Here is a 20,288-nt window from a genome sequence, read left to right as displayed (position 1 = left end):
TTGAGTATGAGCCTTTTGTGAATGCGTAAATGGAAAACATCACTGTTCAAACATGTCTAGTAAACTTTCTGATCTTCATCTACATGCTGTGTTTTGACTCTGAAGTCCAAACTGGTGCCTTCAGGTGCTTCATCACCAGCGTCAGGCTCGGCCAAGCAGCGAACTGAACTATATCTGGTGAAATATCTCCATCTGTTGGACATGTGATGCTCCTGAGGTGTTCACCTCTCAAGGAAAAGGATGCTGCACTGCTTCAAGCTTCTGCAATTCATTCTCTCTTTTTGTTTCTTTAAGGAAAATCCAGCAGGCAAAAACTGTAGAGAAAGTAAAGTGTGAATAGGGTCTCATTCGCCAGTATCTTCCTTGGTCTTTCCTTAAATGTGTTCTTCAGAAAGGTGGTATAAAAATGGGGAGAAATGGCGTCACAATGAGCCAGAGCCCAACGTCCAAACAGTCCAAAGCTCAACACTGTTAAAAACACACAAAAATTATTAAAATCATTGAAGGGAAAAGCAGAACATCATTTACTTTTCTGCCTAGTTGACTAATCGGCTAATAAGTGTAGTGGTGTAGAGGTAGAAAGCAGCATGAGTAGAAAAGCCTCAAGTAAAGTACAACTATCTCCAGAAATGATCAGAATCTGCTCTCGTCCTTCTACATTCCTGTCAGACGAGATGCTAGATGAAGAGTCAGGCAACAGGAAGAAGGCCGGATTACAAGAAGACTCAACTCGTCTGCAGCAGCTCGCTGGGTGAGTCTGAAATAAAACTGCTTGTGGGAATAATGTTAATAATGAGAATGACTGAGTTTATCCAGACTAATAACAGCTCTGACTCCTGGAGCACTGTGCAGATCAGTTATGTTTTATTTTCCATCTCATATTTAAGATGTTCTTTACAGCAACCAAAGGTTTCTAATGGAGGCCACAGACAAACTCAACAACTGTGCCGGTGGCTAAGAACAAGTCTCTGAGGGCATTTGTGATTTTAGATCTGTGTGGCTGATTCAATCGTCATGAAAGGTTTCCAAAGTACCGATCAAGAGGGAGTTAATAAGGCTGTGGAGGATCCACTGGATCATCTTTAGTTGGCTCACTGGAGCACAGGAGGAGTTGATGTAGTTTTTAGATTTCTTTTCCACTTCTAACGTTATTCAGCTCCACATACTGTGAACCAGAGCTTCATTCAGTGGAGTTTAGGTTCTTTGGCAGATGCTATTTGTACCTGTAAATAGCCAATGTGGCTGATTTTAACTTTTGTAATTGTATTTCAGGGTGTGAAGCTGGAGAAAGACAAAGGAGACAAATAAACGAGGGTTTGAACATATTCAGAAACTCTGTGCAACGTAAAAAAAGTGAAGTGAAGTTTGTAATAGTCCAACAAACACAGAGGTGAGTCACAGAGGGCTGCACTGACTCTGACTGTGACGCTGCTGAACAGAGCAAAATGGCATCAGATGAGGAAGACGAAGGAACAGAAAGAGAAGCGTCATGTTTCAGCAGGGCAGCCAGATGGATCAGGAGAGCTCTGTCCAGGATCCACATCGGCAGAAGGTCTTCCTCTTCCAGGAGCCACATCGGCAGAAGGTCTTCCTCTTCCATGATCATATCCTCTCCGTCCAGAGCCCAAATGGTTTTTAGTCCTCCGTGTCCACAGAACAGGTCTGCAGTCCTGCAGAACTCAGCCGTCTGCACTGAAGGAAGCGGAGCATCAGATGCATCTGAGGAGTCTGAACGTGAGGCAGGAGGTGAAGATGATGATGTCCCACAAGAAAACACAAAGGAGGAGGAGGAGGACGAGGAGGAGGACGAGGAGGAGGACGACCACGACGACGGTAATGATTACGTTTCCTATGCTGCCCATCCCCCTATCCCCCCGAGAAGGCATTACCTACTCAGTGATCAGATGATAATCAGTTCAGCAGCAAGGCCATCACTCCCTATTGGCTTTGAGCGAAAGCCCTGTTGCTCATCTTCAGCAGGTAACAGACCAAAGAGAAAAGCACCACATTCTGTCATGGCTGACAGAGTGAAAAGGAAAGCTCTGCCCTCTGCTCTCAGTCTCCAGTCTCCCTCCACATCAGTGCATGTTGTCTCCCAGCTGCTGTCTGAGCAGCCTGACCGTGAGGCAGGAGGTGATGTTGTCCCCATGGAAGTGGAGCCACCTGTTACAGCTGTGAACTACTCGGCCACAAACACCCTGCCGGCCCGTCCCGGCCCCCCGAGCTCCCCCTCAGGTCCCGGTTGGGCTGGAAGAGGCTCCGGCCGTTTGCCTCGTTCTCCCAGCCTGCCCTCGCTGAGTCACATCCCCTCTGCGGAGAACAAGAGCTTCACTCGAGCAAACAGCTCACCTGACGTGCTGTTAGAAAGCAGCTTTGAGGAGTTCACCCCCGATATCAGCGCTGATGAAGAGGAGGAAGCCTACAGGTTCCAGTGCTGCCGCCCAGGCCTGTACCAGTGCAGCGTGACCGGCCTGCTGTTCCACATGGAGGCAGAGGGGGACGTGGTCTACAGGACCGTCCCTTGGAGCAGGAGGCTGCTGGCCCAACATCACAAGCAGCCTGCAGGACCCCTGTTTGACATCACATGTGAGCAGCGCTCTGTGTGTCAGCTTCACCTCCCACACTGTGAGATCCGCTCCACGGGGGGATGGCGCTTCTTGTCCGTCGCTCACGAGCACGATGACGGCGTGGAGTTCATCGCCCCTCATAAGATCACAGACACTCACGTGGTTATAAACGTCACAGGGTTTTCTGCTTTCGGTAACGTCAAGGACGAAGACTGCCCACCCGATCCGGTCCGAGCGCTGGTCCTGCTGTTCTACAGGCCCCCGGCCGATCCTGATCCAGAGTCCCTGCTCAATGTGTTGATGCTGCCGAGGAACGTGGTGCTCCGGGACGTGCTGCGCACCAGGAGGAAGCTGGTTGGAGATGAGGTCTACATAGAGACGTCCCCACACTGCAAGCTGCACCCAAAGCAGGAATACACACTGACCGCTGGTCCTGGAGACGACTCCGTCCTAGTGCAGCCAGCAGAGGCAGAATTTGACTCTGACAACTATGACAACTACTTCCCTTCATTCCAGGTGAGCTGGGAAACAGTCATGAAGCACATGAGACTGTTTCTGAGAGACACCAGCAGCTCCAGCAGTGTCTGGGAGAGACGAGTCTGCCTCTCGTCCGCTGGAGTAAAAAGGTCCTGCGGGCCGAGCGCTCTGAATCTGCCTCCAGACGAGAGGCTGATGGAGGTACGGAGCAGCTTCATCCATGGGATATCGGGACCTGTCCTCCAAAGTCTGCTGGACAAACTGTTTGAGAAAACGGTGCTGGCCGAGCCTGAGAGGGAGTCAGCGGACGAGTTCCCAAACCTGAGAGACAAAGCTCGTTTTGTCTTCGACACGGTGAGGAAGAAAGGAGGAGCTGCTAGTTCACAGATGATTGAGTTCCTGTGTGAGGTCGACCCCTTCCTCTGTGAACACCTCGGCCTCCTCTGAACATCAGGACATGAACACAGTGTCTCTGTGCTCTCTGCTGATTCCACACTGATCCTGTCAGACTGTGATTTGAATCCTGTCAGCACTGATACACAAGTTATCAAAAGGTTCCTGTGCAGATTTAGAGGATGACAAACATTTGAGTTATTTTATAGTTTGCTAGTTTTAAAGAAGCAGTTTGAGAATCGTCTCAATGATCTTGATTTTTTAACAATATTGTTTTTATTCATTTTATTGTTGGACAGTTTTAAGAAGCAGTCTCAGAATTATTTTTTAAATTTTTTTTGCAAATGTAAATTGTAATTTTAAATCTGGAAGCTGCAGCATTATTATTGATATTATTGGCTTTGTTCCTCTCCACCACTGAACATCACACTTTTATGTGAGCTGATGTCAGCAGGAAATGATGGACACACAATATCTGACGAAAGGTTCTTGTGCTTTGTTGAATGTCTGCGCTACAGATGCTAACTTTTATTTGTTTTTCGATGCTTCTGTGGAGAGACTTTAGTCACATCAAGGTTATTTTACAACTGTGAAATGATACAATTAAAAAAAAAAAGATATATACCCAAACTATTGCTTTATGTCTTGTGGTTACTGTGTCAAATATATGTATTTACACAGCATATTCATTTATTAATATATAATCTCAAATATACACAACAGTACGCTGGAAGTTAAATTCTTCAACAACGATGTTAAATATCTCTTTTTAAGATTTCTAGGACTTTTACTTCATTGTATTTCATGTAGTTTTTCTTGTGGTTGCTCCTGATGCAGACCAGCAGAGACAAAGACACGTCCACTGCCACACTAAGGACACGCCAGGAGAATAAAGACTGGTTTTTTTTTTTTTTAAAGATTCACTTTAACATTTTAAACAAGAGCCTCGTTGATCTAATAATAACTCTCAGGAGGATCTGACTCTCTGACTTGACTGATGGTGCAGTTCTACTAATGTTTTTTCTGTTGTGTCCTGGTCCAGTTACTCGTCTTCATTAGTCTGAGAACAGGCTTTAAGTTTTAGTTTGGATGTTTTGGTTTTATTTGCATTTTTAAAAATGGTGGGATGAAGTCTTGTTAAGATTCAGCCTGCTAAGCTTTGTCGCTGTGAACGTTGTGCTAAAAGGGAGGAGGGAAAAAACGCTGAAGCAGAAGTTTCACAACCAGAAGTTCACCGGCCACTCATGATCACTTTCCTCTGAAGGTTTGAAGGCTGAACGCATCCAGAGCAGCTCACCGGTGAGTCAGAGACAAAGCTGATGTATTAACATCTGAATTATTGGCTAAAATGTTATAATCTGACATGAGATTGTCGGTTTGTTAAAAACAGAGTTAATAAGAAGTTAGTTTGTCTGAAAAGTTCAGTTTCCTCACATCACACGAGGAAGAGCTGAGCAGTCAGGAAAGCACCGTACGGTGTGAGCACACATTTCTACTTTAACTTTCATGAAACGTTCTACGGTCCAGTGGGAGCGAAATGAACCAGTGAAGAGTTGTGCAGAGTTTCCAAACCCTGCCAAGGAAAACTCAGACTATAGTTGTGACCCTATAGATTTTTGGGAGATTTTAACTTTTGTAATTGTATTTCAGGGTGTGAAGCCGGAGAAAGACGAAGGACACAAATAAACAAGGGTTCAAATATATTGAGAAACTCTCACAGGTGTAAAAAAAAGTGAAGTGAAGTTCAGTTTTAGGGTAAAAATTAAGGAGAAATTACGAGAATGAGGAAATAGTCCAACAAACACAGAGGTGAGTCACAGAGGGCTGCACTGACTCTGACTGTGACGCTGCTGAACAGAGCAAAATGGCATCAGATGAGGAAGACGAAGGAACAGAAAGAGAAGCGTCATGTTTCAGCAGGGCAGCCAGATGGATCAGGAGAGCTCTGTCCAGGATCCACATCGGCAGAAGGTCTTCCTCTTCCAGGATCCACATCGACAGCAGGTCTTCCTCTTCCAGGATCCACATCGACAGCAGGTCTTCCTCTTCCAGGAGCCACATCGGCAGAAGGTCTAACTCTTTCCACCTCGAAGATTATTCTCACCTGCGACCATTCGGCTGTGAGGTTTCCCCTGTCGATAGGCAGCCTCCTACGTATCAACAACTCTCTTCACATCACCGAGGGTATATAGGAAGTATCATATCCACTAAGTCCAGAGCCCGAACAGTTTTTAGTCCTCCGTGTCCACAGAACAGGTCTGCAGTCCTGCAGGACCCAACTGTCTGCACTGAAGGAAGTGGAGCATCAGATGCATCTGAGGAGTCTGAAAGTGAGGCAGGAGGTGAAGATGATGATGTCCCACAAGAAAACACAAAGGAGGAGGAGGAGGAGGAGGAGGAGAAAGAGGAGAAAGAGTTGTTACCCCAGCGTGGGCTGTGTTTGATTCAAGAAAGCGATATCGGATCAGCAGCAAGCTCATCGCTCTTTATTGGCCCTTGGAAAGAGCTCTCTTACTCATCTTCAGCAGGTAACAGACCAAAGAGAAAAGCACCACATTCTGTCATGGCTGACAGAGTGAAAAGGAAAGCTCTGCCCTCTGCTCTCAGTCTCCAGTCTCCCTCCACATCAGTGCATGTTGTCTCCCAGCTGCTGTCTGAGCAGCCTGACCGTGAGGCAGGAGGTGATGTTGTCCCCATGGAAGTGGAGCCACCTGTTACAGCTGTGAACTACTCGGCCACAAACACCCTGCCGGCCCGTCCCGGCCCCCCGAGCTCCCCCTCAGGTCCCGGTTGGGCTGGAAGAGGCTCCGGCCGTTTGCCTCGTTCTCACAGCCTGCCCTCGCTGAGTCACATCCCCTCTGCGGAGAACAAGAGCTTCACTCGAGCAAACAGCTCACCTGACGTGCTGTTAGAAAGCAGCTTTGAGGAGTTCACCCCCGATATCAGCGCTGATGAAGAGGAGGAAGCCTACAGGTTCCAGTGCTGCCGCCCAGGCCTGTACCAGTGCAGTGTGACCGGCCTGCTGTTCCACATGGAGGCAGAGGGGGACGTGGTCTACAGGACCGTCCCTTGGAGCAGGAGGCTGCTGGCCCAACATCACAAGCAGCCTGCAGGACCCCTGTTTGACATCACATGTGAGCAGCGCTCTGTGTGTCAGCTTCACCTCCCACACTGTGAGATCCGCTCCACGGGGGGATGGCGCTTCTTGTCCGTCGCTCACGAGCACGATGGCGGCGTGGAGTTCATCGGCCCTCATAAGATCACAGACACTCACGTGGTTATAAACGTCACAGGGTTTTCTGCTTTCGGTAACGTCAAGGACGAAGACTGCCCACCCGATCCGGTCCGAGCGCTGGTCCTGCTGTTCTACAGGCCCCCGGCCGATCCTGATCCAGAGTCCCTGCTCAATGTGTTGATGCTGCCGAGGAACGTGGTGCTCCGGGACGTGCTGCGCACCAGGAGGAAGCTGGTTGGAGATGAGGTCTACATAGAGACGTCCCCACACTGCAAGCTGCACCCAAAGCAGGAATACACACTGACCGCTGGTCCTGGAGACGACTCCGTCCTAGTGCAGCCAGCAGAGGCAGAATTTGACTCTGACAACTATGACAACTACTTCCCTTCATTCCAGGTGAGCTGGGAAACAGTCATGAAGCACATGAGACTGTTTCTGAGAGACACCAGCAGCTCCAGCAGTGTCTGGGAGAGACGAGTCCGCCTCTCGTCCGCTGGAGTAAGAAGGTCCTGCGGGCCGAGCGCTCTGAATCTGCCTCCAGACGAGAGGCTGATGGAGGTACGGAGCAGCTTCATCCATGGGATATCGGGACCTGTCCTCAAAAGTCTGCTGGACAAACTGTTTGAGAAAACGGTGCTGGCCGAGCCTGAGAGGGAGTCAGCGGACGAGTTCCCAAACCTGAGAGACAAAGCTCGTTTTGTCTTCGACACGGTGAGGAAGAAAGGAGGAGCTGCTAGTTCACAGATGATTGAGTTCCTGTGTGAGGTCGACCCCTTCCTCTGTGAACACCTCGGCCTCCTCTGAACATCAGGACATGATCACAGCGTCTCTGTGCTCTCTGCTGATTCCACACTGATCCTGTCAGACTGTGATTTGAATCCTGTCAGCACTGATACACAAGTTATCAAAAGGTTCATGTGCAGATTTAGAGGATGACAAACATTTGAGTTATTTTATAGTTTGCTAGTTTTAAAGAAGCAGTTTGAGAATCGTCTCAATGATCTTGATTTTTTAACAATATTATTTTTATTCATTTTATTGTTGGACAGTTTTAAGAAGCAGTCTCAGAATTATTTTTTTAATTTTTTTTGCAAATGTAAATTGTAATTTTAAATCTGGAAGCTGCAGCATTATTATTGATATTATTGGCTTTGTTACTCTCCACCACTGAACATCACACTTTTATGTGAGCTGATGTCAGCAGGAAATGATGGACACACAATATCTGACGAAAGGTTCTTGTGCTTTGTTGAATGTCTGCGCTACAGATGCTAACTTTTATTTGTTTTTCGATGCTTCTGTGGAGAGACTTTAGTCACATCAAGGTTATTTTACAACTATGAAATGATACGATTAAAAAAAAAAAGATATATACCCAAACTATTGCTTTATGTCTTGTGGTTACTGTGTCAAATATATGTATTTACACAGCATATTCATTTATTAATATATAATCTCAAATATACACAACAGTACGCTGGAAGTTAAATTCTTCAACAACGATGTTAAATATCTCTTTTTAAGATTTCTAGGACTTTTACTTCATTGTATTTCATGTAGTTTTTCTTGTGGTTGCTCCTGATGCAGACCAGCAGAGACAAAGACACGTCCACTGCCACACTAAGGACACGCCAGGAGAATAAAGACTGGGTTTTTTTTTTTTAAAGATTCAATTTAACATTTTAAACAAGAGCCTCGTTGATCTAATAATAACTCTCAGGAGGATCTGACTCTCTGACTTGACTGATGGTGCAGTTCTACTAATGTTTTTTCTCTCCAATATTTTTATTGACATTTGTTTGTTGTTACATAAAGAGAAAAAAAACCAACAGATTAAATGAACAATTGGACCACATTAACATAGGTCACCGCTCAAACATATGATCATTCGGACATACACACACACACACACACACACGCACATGCTAGACTTGCACAAATTATATGTCAATAACATAAAATAGTCTAAAATAAAATGCATACATAACTGAATAGACACATTATCCATATTTTTATAACTGTGGCTTACTTTCCGGCTTCTATAATAGTCATATATGGTTCCCAGAGGTACACAAATTCCCTTCGTTTTCCTTTCACAATGTAGGTTAGTCTTTCCAGACCAATACATTCCGAGAGTTCTTTTATCCACTGTTGTATAGAGGGAGCATCCAGACTTTTCCAACGTAATGCAATCACTCTCCTGGCTTGTAAAAATCCGAAGTCCAGCAATTTAGTCTGTTTCTCTGTTTGTGTGAAGCCCACTGGGTAGATTCCAAGTACACAAAGTTTAGCATTGAAGGGGATGTTGATATTAAACACCTCTGACAGACATTTGATGACATCATTCCAGAATTTCTGAATCTTTGGACGTTCCCATAGACAGTGAAGAATAGTTCCTTTTTCAGTGAGACATTTGGTACATGTATCTGGAATATTATCGGACATATGATGAAGTTTAACAGGGGTCATATACATCCTCATCAGCCACTTATATTGAAGTAGCCTAAACCGTGTATTTATAGATTGCTTTTGTGCCTTTAAACAGGCCTCGTTCCAGTCCATTTCATCTATTCAATTCAATTCAATTCAATTCAATTTTATTTGTATAGCCCAATATCACAACAGAGTGTCTCATAGTGCTTTACAAAGTTCACTGAAATAAACAAGTGTAAGCGAACAAACAATCTAATAAAGAGTCCAGCAGTCGATGAGGCCAGTGGATCAGTCCGATGGATCAGTCCGAGGCATCACCTGCCCTTTATGACCCTCCTTCTTCGGGAAGGAAAAACTCAAAAAACCCAGTGGGAAAAGAGAAACCTCCGGGAGCACCACAGTGAAGGAGAGATCCAGCTCCCAAGGACGGACAGGCTGTAGCCTTGGACAGACGCACATCCATTGGCTGGTGGAGAACCACATCAGCGGGGCCAGGACCAGGATCCATAGGAACCAGAGAACCACATCAGCAGAACCAGGACCAGGATCCACAGGAACCAGAGAACCACATCAGCAGAACCAGGACCAGGATCCACAGGAACCAGAGAACCACATCAGCGGGACCGGGACCAGGACCCACAGGAACCAGAGAACCACATCTGCAGGGCCAGGACCAGGATCCACAGGAACCAGAGAACCACATCAGCGGGACCGGGACCAGGACCCACAGGAACCAGAGAACCACATCAGCAGGGCCAGGACCAGGATCCACAGGATCCACAGGAACCTGTCTTCTTGGATGTCACTTCTCCAGGCGTTTAGTTTGTCCCTTGCTGAATCTTTGGAAGTAGACATTAGTACATCATAATATCTAGAGAGCATACCTTTCCCTTCTGTTTGGGAGACTTCTTCTATTTTTGATAATGACGGGGTATTCATAATCTGTCTGGATCTGGATGACATATAATTTTTTTGCTGTAAATATTTAAAGAAATGTTTTGAGGGAATTTGATATTTTTCACATAGTTACTCAAAGGTAAGTAAAACTCCATCCGTGTACAGATCCTTAATTTTCTGGATGCCCTTCATATTCCATAGTCTAAACCCTCCATCTTTTTTTCCAGGTGTGAACTGTTCATTTCCCCAAATAGGGGCAAACTGAGAGAGTGCTGGAAGGTCTCCTACATGCTTGTGTGCAGTGTGCCATACTGAAATTGTATTTTTCAGAAATGGATTTTTAGTACGTTTTTTTTAGTGTTTTTGCATCTGAAGAGTATAGATAGCTCTGTAAAGGTAACTCTGGAATGGACTTTTGTTCAATGCTCACCCAAGCTGGGGGTGAGGTTGTATAGAAATAATGTGTAGCTGATGTTAGCTGGGCAGCCATATAATGCCATCTAAGGTTTGGGAGCTGAAGTCCTCCCCTCTCATAAGGCATATATAATAACTTTAAACGAAGTCTTGCTTTCCTATTGTTCCAAATAAATTGACTGAACAATTTGTTTAATCTGTCGTAAAACGAAGCTGGTAATGGCAGTGGAAGTGTTTGGAAACAGTACAGAAATTTGGGTAAAATTGTCATTTTTATAATATTTATTCGTCCCATCATCGATATAGGCAAATTAGTCCATCTGTTTAACATCTCCTCAACCTCATCTACTAGGGGGTTGTAGTTTGCTGGAATTATTTTATTGAGTTCTGGAGTAATTTTGATACCTAAATACTTAAAGCCTTCGGTAGCTGTCGCAAATGGAGTGTTTATAGTGGGATTTTTTCTCTCCTCTTCATTAAGGAACATTAATACTGTTTTAGAGTTGTTAATTTTATACCCAGAAAAGTCTCCAAAGTCTTCTATTGACCTCATCAGATTAGGAATACTATTTCTTAAATCTGTCAGGAAAAATATGATATCATCTGCGAATAAGGAAACGAGATGATCTCTTTCTCCAATCCTGATACCTGATATTCCTGTATGTGCTCTCACCGCTATGGCCAAAGGTTCTACTGCTAAAGTGAAAAGTAATGGCGACAGAGGACAGCCCTGTCTAGTTGATCGCTGTAGGCTAAAGGGTTTTGAAATATTGTTATTAGTTAAAATTTGTGCAGTAGGATTTGTGTACAGTAATCGAATCCATTGGAGGAATGTTGCACCTATTCCATATCTTGGAAGCAATTCCAGGAGGTAATTCCACTCTATTCTGTCAAATGCTTGGCATGCATCTAATGCCAGCATTGCTGTGTCCTTTGTATTATGTTTTTCATATAGTATATTTAGGACGCGTCTGATATTATGATAGCCCTGTCTTTTTTTAATAAAACCTTGTTGATCATCAACTACCAATTTGGGTGTACATTTGTCTAGTCTCCTAGAGACGGCCTTGCACAATATCTTTGTATCACATCCCATGAGACTAATTCCCCTATAGGAGGAGCATTCAGTTGGAGGTTTACTTGGTTTTACTAATGTTTTTTCTGTTGTGTCCTGGTCCAGTTACTCGTCTTCATTAGTCTGAGAACAGGCTTTAAGTTTTAGTTTGGATGTTTTGGTTTTATTTGCATTTTTAAAAATGGTGGGATGAAGTCTTGTTAAGATTCAGCCTGCTAAGCTTTGTCGCTGTGAACGTTGTGCTAAAAGGGAGGAGGGAAAAAACGCTGAAGCAGAAGTTTCATAAGCAGAAGTTCACCTGCCACCTGTGATCACTTTCCTCTGAAGGTTTGAAGGCTGAACACATCCAGAGCAGCTCACCGGTGAGTCAGAGACAAAGCTGATGTATTAACATCTGAATTATTGGCTAAAATGTTATAATATGACATGAGATTGTCGGTTTGTTAAAAACAGAGTTAACAAGAAGTTAGTTTGTCTGAAAAGTTCAGTTTCCTCACATCACACGAGGAAGAGCTGAGCAGTCAGGAAAGCACCGTACGGTGTGAGCACACATTTCTACTTTAACTTTCATGAAACGTTCTACGGTCCAGTGGGAGCGAAATGAACCAGTGAAGAGTTGTGCAGAGTTTCCAAACCCTGCCAAGGAAAACACAGACTGTAGTTGTGACCCTATAGATTTTTGGGAGATTTTAACTTTTGTAATTGTATTTCAGGGTGTGAAGCCGGAGAAAGACGAAGGAGACAAATAAACGAGGGTTCAAACATATTGAGAAACTCTCACAGGTGTAAAAAAAAAAGTGAAGTGAAGTTTGTAATAGTCCAACAAACACAGAGGTGAGTCACAGAGGGCTGCACTGACTGACTGTGACGCTGCTGAACAAACAAAATGGCATCAGATGAGGAAGGAACAGAAAGAGAAGCATCATGTTTCAGCAGGGCAGCCAGATGGATCAGGAGAGCTCTGTCCAGGATCCACATCGGCAGAAGGTCTTCCTCTTCCAGGATCCACATCGGCAGAAGGTCTTCCTCTTCCAGGATCCACATCACCGGCAGGTGTTTCTCTTTCAACTTGGACGATGATTATCTTAAAAGAGAATGCAGCTATGAGTGTTCCCCTGCCGAAAAGCCCTCCACTATAAATACACCAATCTCCATACTTCCCCCAGGTAGCGCGATCATATCCTCTCTGCCCAGACCCCAAATGGTTTTTAGTCCTCCGTGTCCACAGAACAGGTCTGCAGTCCTGCAGAACTCAGCCGTCTGCACTGAAGGAAGCGGAGCATCAGATGCATCTGAGGAGTCTGAACGTGAGGCAGGAGGTGAAGATGATGATGTCCCACAAGAAAACACAAAGGAGGAGGAGGAGGACGAGGAGGAGGACGAGGAGGAGGACGACCACGACGACGACGGTAATGATTACGTTTACTATGCTGCCCATCCCCCTATCCCCCCGAGAAGGCATTACCTACTCAGTGATCAGATGATAATCAGTTCAGCAGCAAGGCCATCACTCCCTATTGGCTTTGAGCGAAAGCCCTGTTGCTCATCTTCAGCAGGTAACAGACCAAAGAGAAAAGCACCACATTCTGTCATGGCTGACAGAGTGAAAAGGAAAGCTCTGCCCTCTGCTCTCAGTCTCCAGTCTCCCTCCACATCAGTGCATGTTGTCTCCCAGCTGCTGTCTGAGCAGCCTGACCGTGAGGCAGGAGGTGATGTTGTCCCCATGGAAGTGGAGCCACCTGTTACAGCTGTGAACTACTCGGCCACAAACACCCTGCCGGCCCGTCCCGGCCCCCCAAGCTCCCCCTCAGGTCCCGGTTGGGCTGGAAGAGGCTCCGGCCGTTTGCCTCGTTCTCCCAGCCTGCCCTCGCTGAGTCACATCCCCTCTGCGGAGAACAAGAGCTTCACTCGAGCAAACAGCTCACCTGACGTGCTGTTAGAAAGCAGCTTTGAGGAGTTCACCCCCGATATCAGCGCTGATGAAGAGGAGGAAGCCTACAGGTTCCAGTGCTGCCGCCCAGGCCTGTACCAGTGCAGTGTGACCGGCCTGCTGTTCCACATGGAGGCAGAGGGGGACGTGGTCTACAGGACCGTCCCTTGGAGCAGGAGGCTGCTGGCCCAACATCACAAGCAGCCTGCAGGACCCCTGTTTGACATCACATGTGAGCAGCGCTCTGTGTGTCAGCTTCACCTCCCACACTGTGAGATCCGCTCCACGGGGGGATGGCGCTTCTTGTCCGTCGCTCACGAGCACGATGACGGCGTGGAGTTCATCGCCCCTCATAAGATCACAGACACTCACGTGGTTATAAACGTCACAGGGTTTTCTGCTTTCGGTAACGTCAAGGACGAAGACTGCCCACCCGATCCGGTCCGAGCGCTGGTCCTGCTGTTCTACAGGCCCCCGGCCGATCCTGAACCAGAGTCCCTGCTCAATGTGTTGATGCTGCCGAGGAACGTGGTGCTCCGGGACGTGCTGCGCACCAGGAGGAAGCTGGTTGGAGATGAGGTCTACATAGAGACGTCCCCACACTGCAAGCTGCACCCAAAGCAGGAATACACACTGACCGCTGGTCCTGGAGACGACTCCGTCCTAGTGCAGCCAGCAGAGGCAGAATTTGACTCTGACAACTATGACAACTACTTCCCTTCATTCCAGGTGAGCTGGGAAACAGTCATGAAGCACATGAGACTGTTTCTGAGAGACACCAGCAGCTCCAGCAGTGTCTGGGAGAGACGAGTCCGCCTCTCGTCCGCTGGAGTAAAAAGGTCCTTCGGGCCGAGCGCTCTGAATCTGCCTCCAGACGAGAGGCTGATGGAGGTACGGAGCAGCTTCATCCATGGGATATCGGGACCTGTCCTCAAAAGTCTGCTGGACAAACTGTTTGAGAAAACGGTGCTGGCCGAGCCTGAGAGGGAGTCAGCGGACGAGTTCCCAAACCTGAGAGACAAAGCTCGTTTTGTCTTCGACACGGTGAGGAAGAAAGGAGGAGCTGCTAGTTCACAGATGATTGAGTTCCTGTGTGAGGTCGACCCCTTCCTCTGTGAACACCTCGGCCTCCTCTGAACATCAGGACATGATCACAGTGTCTCTGTGCTCTCTGCTGATTCCACACTGATCCTGTCAGACTGTGATTTGAATCCTGTCAGCACTGATACACAAGTTATCAAAAGGTTCCTGTGCCGATTTAGAGGATGACAAACATTTGAGTTATTTTATAGTTTGCTAGTTTTAAAGAAGCAGTTTGAGAATCGTCTCAATGATCTTGATTTTTTAACAATATTGTTTTTATTCATTTTATTGTTGGACAGTTTTAAGAAGCAGTCTCAGAATTATTTTTTAAATCTTTTTTGCAAATGTAAATTGTAATTTTAAATCTGGAAGCTGCAGCATTATTATTGATATTATTGGCTTTGTTCCTCTCCACCACTGAACATCACACTTTTATGTGAGCTGATGTCAGCAGGAAATGATGGACACACAATATCTGACGAAAGGTTCTTGTGCTTTGTTGAATGTCTGCGCTACAGATGCTAACTTTTATTTGTTTTTCGATGCTTCTGTGGAGAGACTTTAGTCACATCAAGGTTATTTTACAACTGTGAAATCATACAATTAAAAAAAAAAAGATATATACCCAAACTATTGCTTTATGTCTTGTGGTTACTGTGTCAAATATATGTATTTACACAGCATATTCATTTATTAATATATAATCTCAAATATACACAACAGTACGCTGGAAGTTAAATTCTTCAACAACGATGTTAAATATCTCTTTTTAAGATTTCTAGGACTTTTACTTCATTGTATTTCATGTAGTTTTTCTTGTGGTTGCTCCTGATGCAGACCAGCAGAGACAAAGACACGTCCACTGCCACACTAAGGACACGCCAGGAGAATAAAGACTGGGGTTTTTTTTTTTTAAAGATTCACTTTAACATTTTAAACAAGAGCCTCGTTGATCTAATAATAACTCTCAGGAGGATCTGACTCTCTGACTTGACTGATGGTGCAGTTCTACTAATGTTTTTTCTGTTGTGTCCTGGTCCAGTTACTCGTCTTCATTAGTCTGAGAACAGGCTTTAAGTTTTAGTTTGGATGTTTTGGTTTTATTTGCATTTTTAAAAATGGTGGGATGAAGTCTTGTTAAGATTCAGCCTGCTAAGCTTTGTCGCTGTGAACGTTGTGCTAAAAGGGAGGAGGGAAAAAACGCTGAAGCAGAAGTTTCACAACCAGAAGTTCACCGGCCACTCATGATCACTTTCCTCTGAAGGTTTGAAGGCTGAACACATCCAGAGCAGCTCACCGGTGAGTCAGAGACAAAGCTGATGTATTAACATCTGAATTATTGGCTAAAATGTTATAATCTGACATGAGATTGTCAGTTTGTTAAAAACAGAGTTAATAAGAAGTTAGTTTGTCTGAAAAGTTCAGTTTCCTCACATCACACGAGGAAGAGCTGAGCAGTCAGGAAAGCACCGTACGGTGTGAGCACACATTTCTACTTTAACTTTCATGAAACGTTCTACGGTCCAGTGGGAGCGAAATGAACCAGTGAAGAGTTGTGCAGAGTTTCCAAACCCTGCCAAGGAAAACACAGACTGTAGTTGTGACCTATAGATTTTTGGGAGATTTTAACTTTTGTAATTGTATTTCAGGGTGTGAAGCCGGAGAAAGACGAAGGAGACAAATAAACGAGGGTTCAAACATATTGAGAAACTCTCACAGGCGTAAAAAAAAGTGAAGTGAAGTTCAGTTTTAGGGTAAAAATTAAGGAGAAATTACGAGAATGAGGAAATAGTCCAACAAACACAGAGGTGAGTCACAGAGGGCTGCACTGACTCTGACTGTGACGCTGCTGAACAGAGCAAAATGGCATCAGATGAGGAAGACGAAGGAACAGAAAGAGAAGCGTCATGTTTCAGCAGGGCAGCCAGATGGATCAGGAGAGCTCTGTCCAGGATCCACATCGGCAGAAGGTCTTCCTCTTCCAGGAGCCACATCGGCAGAAGGTCTTCCTCTTCCAGGAGCCACATCGACAGCAGGTCTTCCTCTTCCAGGAGCCACATCGACAGCAGGTCTTCCTCTTCCAGGAGCCACATCGACAGCAGGTCTTCCTCTTCCCACCTCGCCGGTGATTTGTTTACCCCACTATGCGGCTGTGACTTTTCCCCCTTCGATAGGCAGCCTTCTATGTATCAACAACTCTCTTCACATCACCGAGGGTATATAGGAAGTATCATATCCACTAAGTCCAGAGCCCAAACAGTTTTTAGTCCTCGGTGTCCACAGAACAGGTCTGCAGTCCTGCAGGACCCAACTGTCTGCACTGAAGGAAGTGGAGCATCAGATGCATCTGAGGAGTCTGAAAGTGAGGCAGGAGGTGAAGATGATGATGTCCCACAAGAAAACACAAAGGAGGAGGAGGAGGAGGAGGAGGAGAAAGAGGAGAAAGAGGAGAAAGAGGAGAAAGAGTTGTTACCCCAGCGTGGGCTGTATTTGATTCAAGAAAGCGATATCGGATCAGCAGCAAGCTCATCGCTCTTTATTGGCCCTTGGAAAGAGCTCTCTTACTCATCTTCAGCAGGTAACAGACCAAAGAGAAAAGCACCACATTCTGTCATGGCTGACAGAGTGAAAAGGAAAGCTCTGCCCTCTGCTCTCAGTCTCCAGTCTCCCTCCACATCAGTGCATGTTGTCTCCCAGCTGCTGTCTGAGCAGCCTGACCGTGAGGCAGGAGGTGATGTTGTCCCCATGGAAGTGGAGCCACCTGTTACAGCTGTGAACTACTCGGCCACAAACACCCTGCCGGCCCGTCCCGGCCCCCCGCGCTCCCCCTCAGGTCCCGGTTGGGCTGGAAGAGGCTCCGGCCGTTTGCCTCGTTCTCACAGCCTGCCCTCGCTGAGTCACATCCCCTCTGCGGAGAACAAGAGCTTCACTCGAGCAAACAGCTCACCTGACGTGCTGTTAGAAAGCAGCTTTGAGGAGTTCACCCCCGATATCAGCGCTGATGAAGAGGAGGAAGCCTACAGGTTCCAGTGCTGCCGCCCAGGCCTGTACCAGTGCAGTGTGACCGGCCTGCTGTTCCACATGGAGGCAGAGGGGGACGTGGTCTACAGGACCGTCCCTTGGAGCAGGAGGCTGCTGGCCCAACATCACAAGCAGCCTGCAGGACCCCTGTTTGACATCACATGTGAGCAGCGCTCTGTGTGTCAGCTTCACCTCCCACACTGTGAGATCCGCTCCACGGGGGGATGGCGCTTCTTGTCCGTCGCTCACGAGCACGATGACGGCGTGGAGTTCATCGCCCCTCATAAGATCACAGACACTCACGTGGTTATAAACGTCACAGGGTTTTCTGCTTTCGGTAACGTCAAGGACGAAGACTGCCCACCCGATCCGGTCCGAGCGCTGGTCCTGCTGTTCTACAGGCCCCCGGCCGATCCTGATCCAGAGTCCCTGCTCAATGTGTTGATGCTGCCGAGGAACGTGGTGCTCCGGGACGTGCTGCGCACCAGGAGGAAGCTGGTTGGAGATGAGGTCTACATAGAGACGTCCCCACACTGCAAGCTGCACCCAAAGCAGGAATACACACTGACCGCTGGTCCTGGAGACGACTCCGTCCTAGTGCAGCCAGCAGAGGCAGAATTTGACTCTGACAACTATGACAACTACTTCCCTTCATTCCAGGTGAGCTGGGAAACAGTCATGAAGCACATGAGACTGTTTCTGAGAGACACCAGCAGCTCCAGCAGTGTCTGGGAGAGACGAGTCCGCCTCTCGTCCGCTGGAGTAAGAAGGTCCTGCGGGCCGAGCGCTCTGAATCTGCCTCCAGACGAGAGGCTGATGGAGGTACGGAGCAGCTTCATCCATGGGATATCGGGACCTGTCCTCAAAAGTCTGCTGGACAAACTGTTTGAGAAAACGGTGCTGGCCGAGCCTGAGAGGGAGTCAGCGGACGAGTTCCCAAACCTGAGAGACAAAGCTCGTTTTGTCTTCGACACGGTGAGGAAGAAAGGAGGAGCTGCTAGTTCACAGATGATTGAGTTCCTGTGTGAGGTCGACCCCTTCCTCTGTGAACACCTCGGCCTCCTCTGAACATCAGGACATGAACACAGCGTCTCTGTGCTCTCTGCTGATTCCACACTGATCCTGTCAGACTGTGATTTGAATCCTGTCAGCACTGATACACAAGTTATCAAAAGGTTCCTGTGCAGATTTAGAGGATGACAAACATTTGAGTTATTTTATAGTTTGCTAGTTTTAAAGAAGCAGTTTGAGAATCGTCTCAATGATCTTGATTTTTTAACAATATTGTTTTTATTCATTTTATTGTTGGACAGTTTTAAGAAGCAGTCTCAGAATTATTTTTTTAATCTTTTTTGCAAATGTAAATTGTAATTTTAAATCTGGAAGCTGCAGCATTATTATTGATATTATTGGCTTTGTTCCTCTCCACCACTGAACATCACACTTTTATGTGAGCTGATGTCAGCAGGAAATGATGGACACACAATATCTGACGAAAGGTTCTTGTGCTTTGTTGAATGTCTGCGCTACAGATGCTAACTTTTATTTGTTTTTCGATGCTTCTGTGGAGAGACTTTAGTCACATCAAGGTTATTTTACAACTGTGAAATCATACAATTAAAAAAAAAAAGATATATACCCAAACTATTGCTTTATGTCTTGTGGTTACTGTGTCAAATATATGTATTTACACAGCATATTCATTTATTAATATATAATCTCAAATATACACAACAGTACGCTGGAAGTTAAATTCTTCAACAACGATGTTAAATATCTCTTTTTAAGATTTCTAGGACTTTTACTTCATTGTATTTCATGTAGTTTTTCTTGTGGTTGCTCCTGATGCAGACCAGCAGAGACAAAGACACGTCCACTGCCACACTAAGGACACGCCAGGAGAATAAAGACTGGGTTTTTTTTTTTTTAAAGATTCACTTTAACATTTTAAACAAGAGCCTCGTTGATCTAATAATAACTCTCAGGAGGATCTGACTCTCTGACTTGACTGATGGTGCAGTTCTACTAATGTTTTTTCTGTTGTGTCCTGGTCCAGTTACTCGTCTTCATTAGTCTGAGAACAGGCTTTAAGTTTTAGTTTGGATGTTTTGGTTTTATTTGCATTTTTAAAAATGGTGGGATGAAGTCTTGTTAAGATTCAGCCTGCTAAGCTTTGTCGCTGTGAACGTTGTGCTAAAAGGGAGGAGGGAAAAAACGCTGAAGCAGAAGTTTCACAACCAGAAGTTCACCGGCCACTCATGATCACTTTCCTCTGAAGGTTTGAAGGCTGAACGCATCCAGAGCAGCTCACCGGTGAGTCAGAGACAAAGCTGATGTATTAACATCTGAATTATTGGCTAAAATGTTATAATATGACATGAGATTGTCGGTTTGTTAAAAACAGAGTTAACAAGAAGTTAGTTTGTCTGAAAAGTTCAGTTTCCTCACATCACACGAGGAAGAGCTGAGCAGTCAGGAAAGCACCGTACGGTGTGAGCACACATTTCTACTTTAACTTTCATGAAACGTTCTACGGTCCAGTGGGAGCGAAATGAACCAGTGAAGAGTTGTGCAGAGTTTCCAAACCCTGCCAAGGAAAACACAGACTGTAGTTGTGACCCTATAGATTTTTGGGAGATTTTAACTTTTGTAATTGTATTTCAGGGTGTGAAGCCGGAGAAAGACGAAGGACACAAATAAACGAGGGTTCAAACATATTGAGAAACTCTCACAGGCGTAAAAAAAAGTGAAGTGAAGTTTTAG

The 20,288-nt window shown here is 45.8% G+C and overlaps 4 protein-coding genes across 4 annotated transcripts; all 4 read left to right on the top strand.

The window, feature by feature from the left end:
* The first annotated feature begins 674 nt into the window (after positions 1-674).
* On the top strand, positions 675-3,491 carry LOC139221447 (NACHT, LRR and PYD domains-containing protein 1b allele 3-like). The gene is made up of 3 exons (XM_070853369.1): positions 675-751; positions 1,622-1,833; positions 2,083-3,491. Exons 1-3 carry the CDS (start codon positions 675-677, stop codon positions 3,489-3,491), a joined length of 1,698 nt encoding a protein of 565 aa, XP_070709470.1.
* Positions 3,492-5,301: 1,810 nt separating this feature from the next.
* On the top strand, positions 5,302-7,552 carry LOC139221446 (uncharacterized). Its single transcript, XM_070853367.1, has one exon. It carries the CDS (start codon positions 5,302-5,304, stop codon positions 7,474-7,476), a length of 2,175 nt encoding a protein of 724 aa, XP_070709468.1. The 3' UTR covers positions 7,477-7,552.
* Positions 7,553-12,415: 4,863 nt separating this feature from the next.
* LOC139221445 (NACHT, LRR and PYD domains-containing protein 1b allele 3-like) lies at positions 12,416-14,609 on the top strand. The gene is made up of 3 exons (XM_070853366.1): positions 12,416-12,544; positions 12,720-12,900; positions 13,150-14,609. The coding sequence occupies exons 1-3, from the start codon at positions 12,416-12,418 to the stop codon at positions 14,556-14,558; spliced, it is 1,719 nt and encodes a 572-aa protein (XP_070709467.1). The 3' UTR covers positions 14,559-14,609.
* Positions 14,610-16,367: 1,758 nt separating this feature from the next.
* LOC139221444 (uncharacterized) lies at positions 16,368-18,718 on the top strand. Its single transcript, XM_070853365.1, has one exon. The coding sequence runs from the start codon at positions 16,368-16,370 to the stop codon at positions 18,591-18,593; it is 2,226 nt and encodes a 741-aa protein (XP_070709466.1). The 3' UTR covers positions 18,594-18,718.
* Positions 18,719-20,288: the final 1,570 nt, after the last annotated feature.

This window comes from Pempheris klunzingeri, chromosome 21, assembly GCF_042242105.1.
Source record: "Pempheris klunzingeri isolate RE-2024b chromosome 21, fPemKlu1.hap1, whole genome shotgun sequence".
Taxonomy (NCBI): Eukaryota; Metazoa; Chordata; class Actinopteri; order Acropomatiformes; family Pempheridae; genus Pempheris; species Pempheris klunzingeri.
The sequence above is the reverse complement of the archived record's forward strand: the minus strand, read 5'-3'. Positions and strand labels throughout refer to the sequence as shown.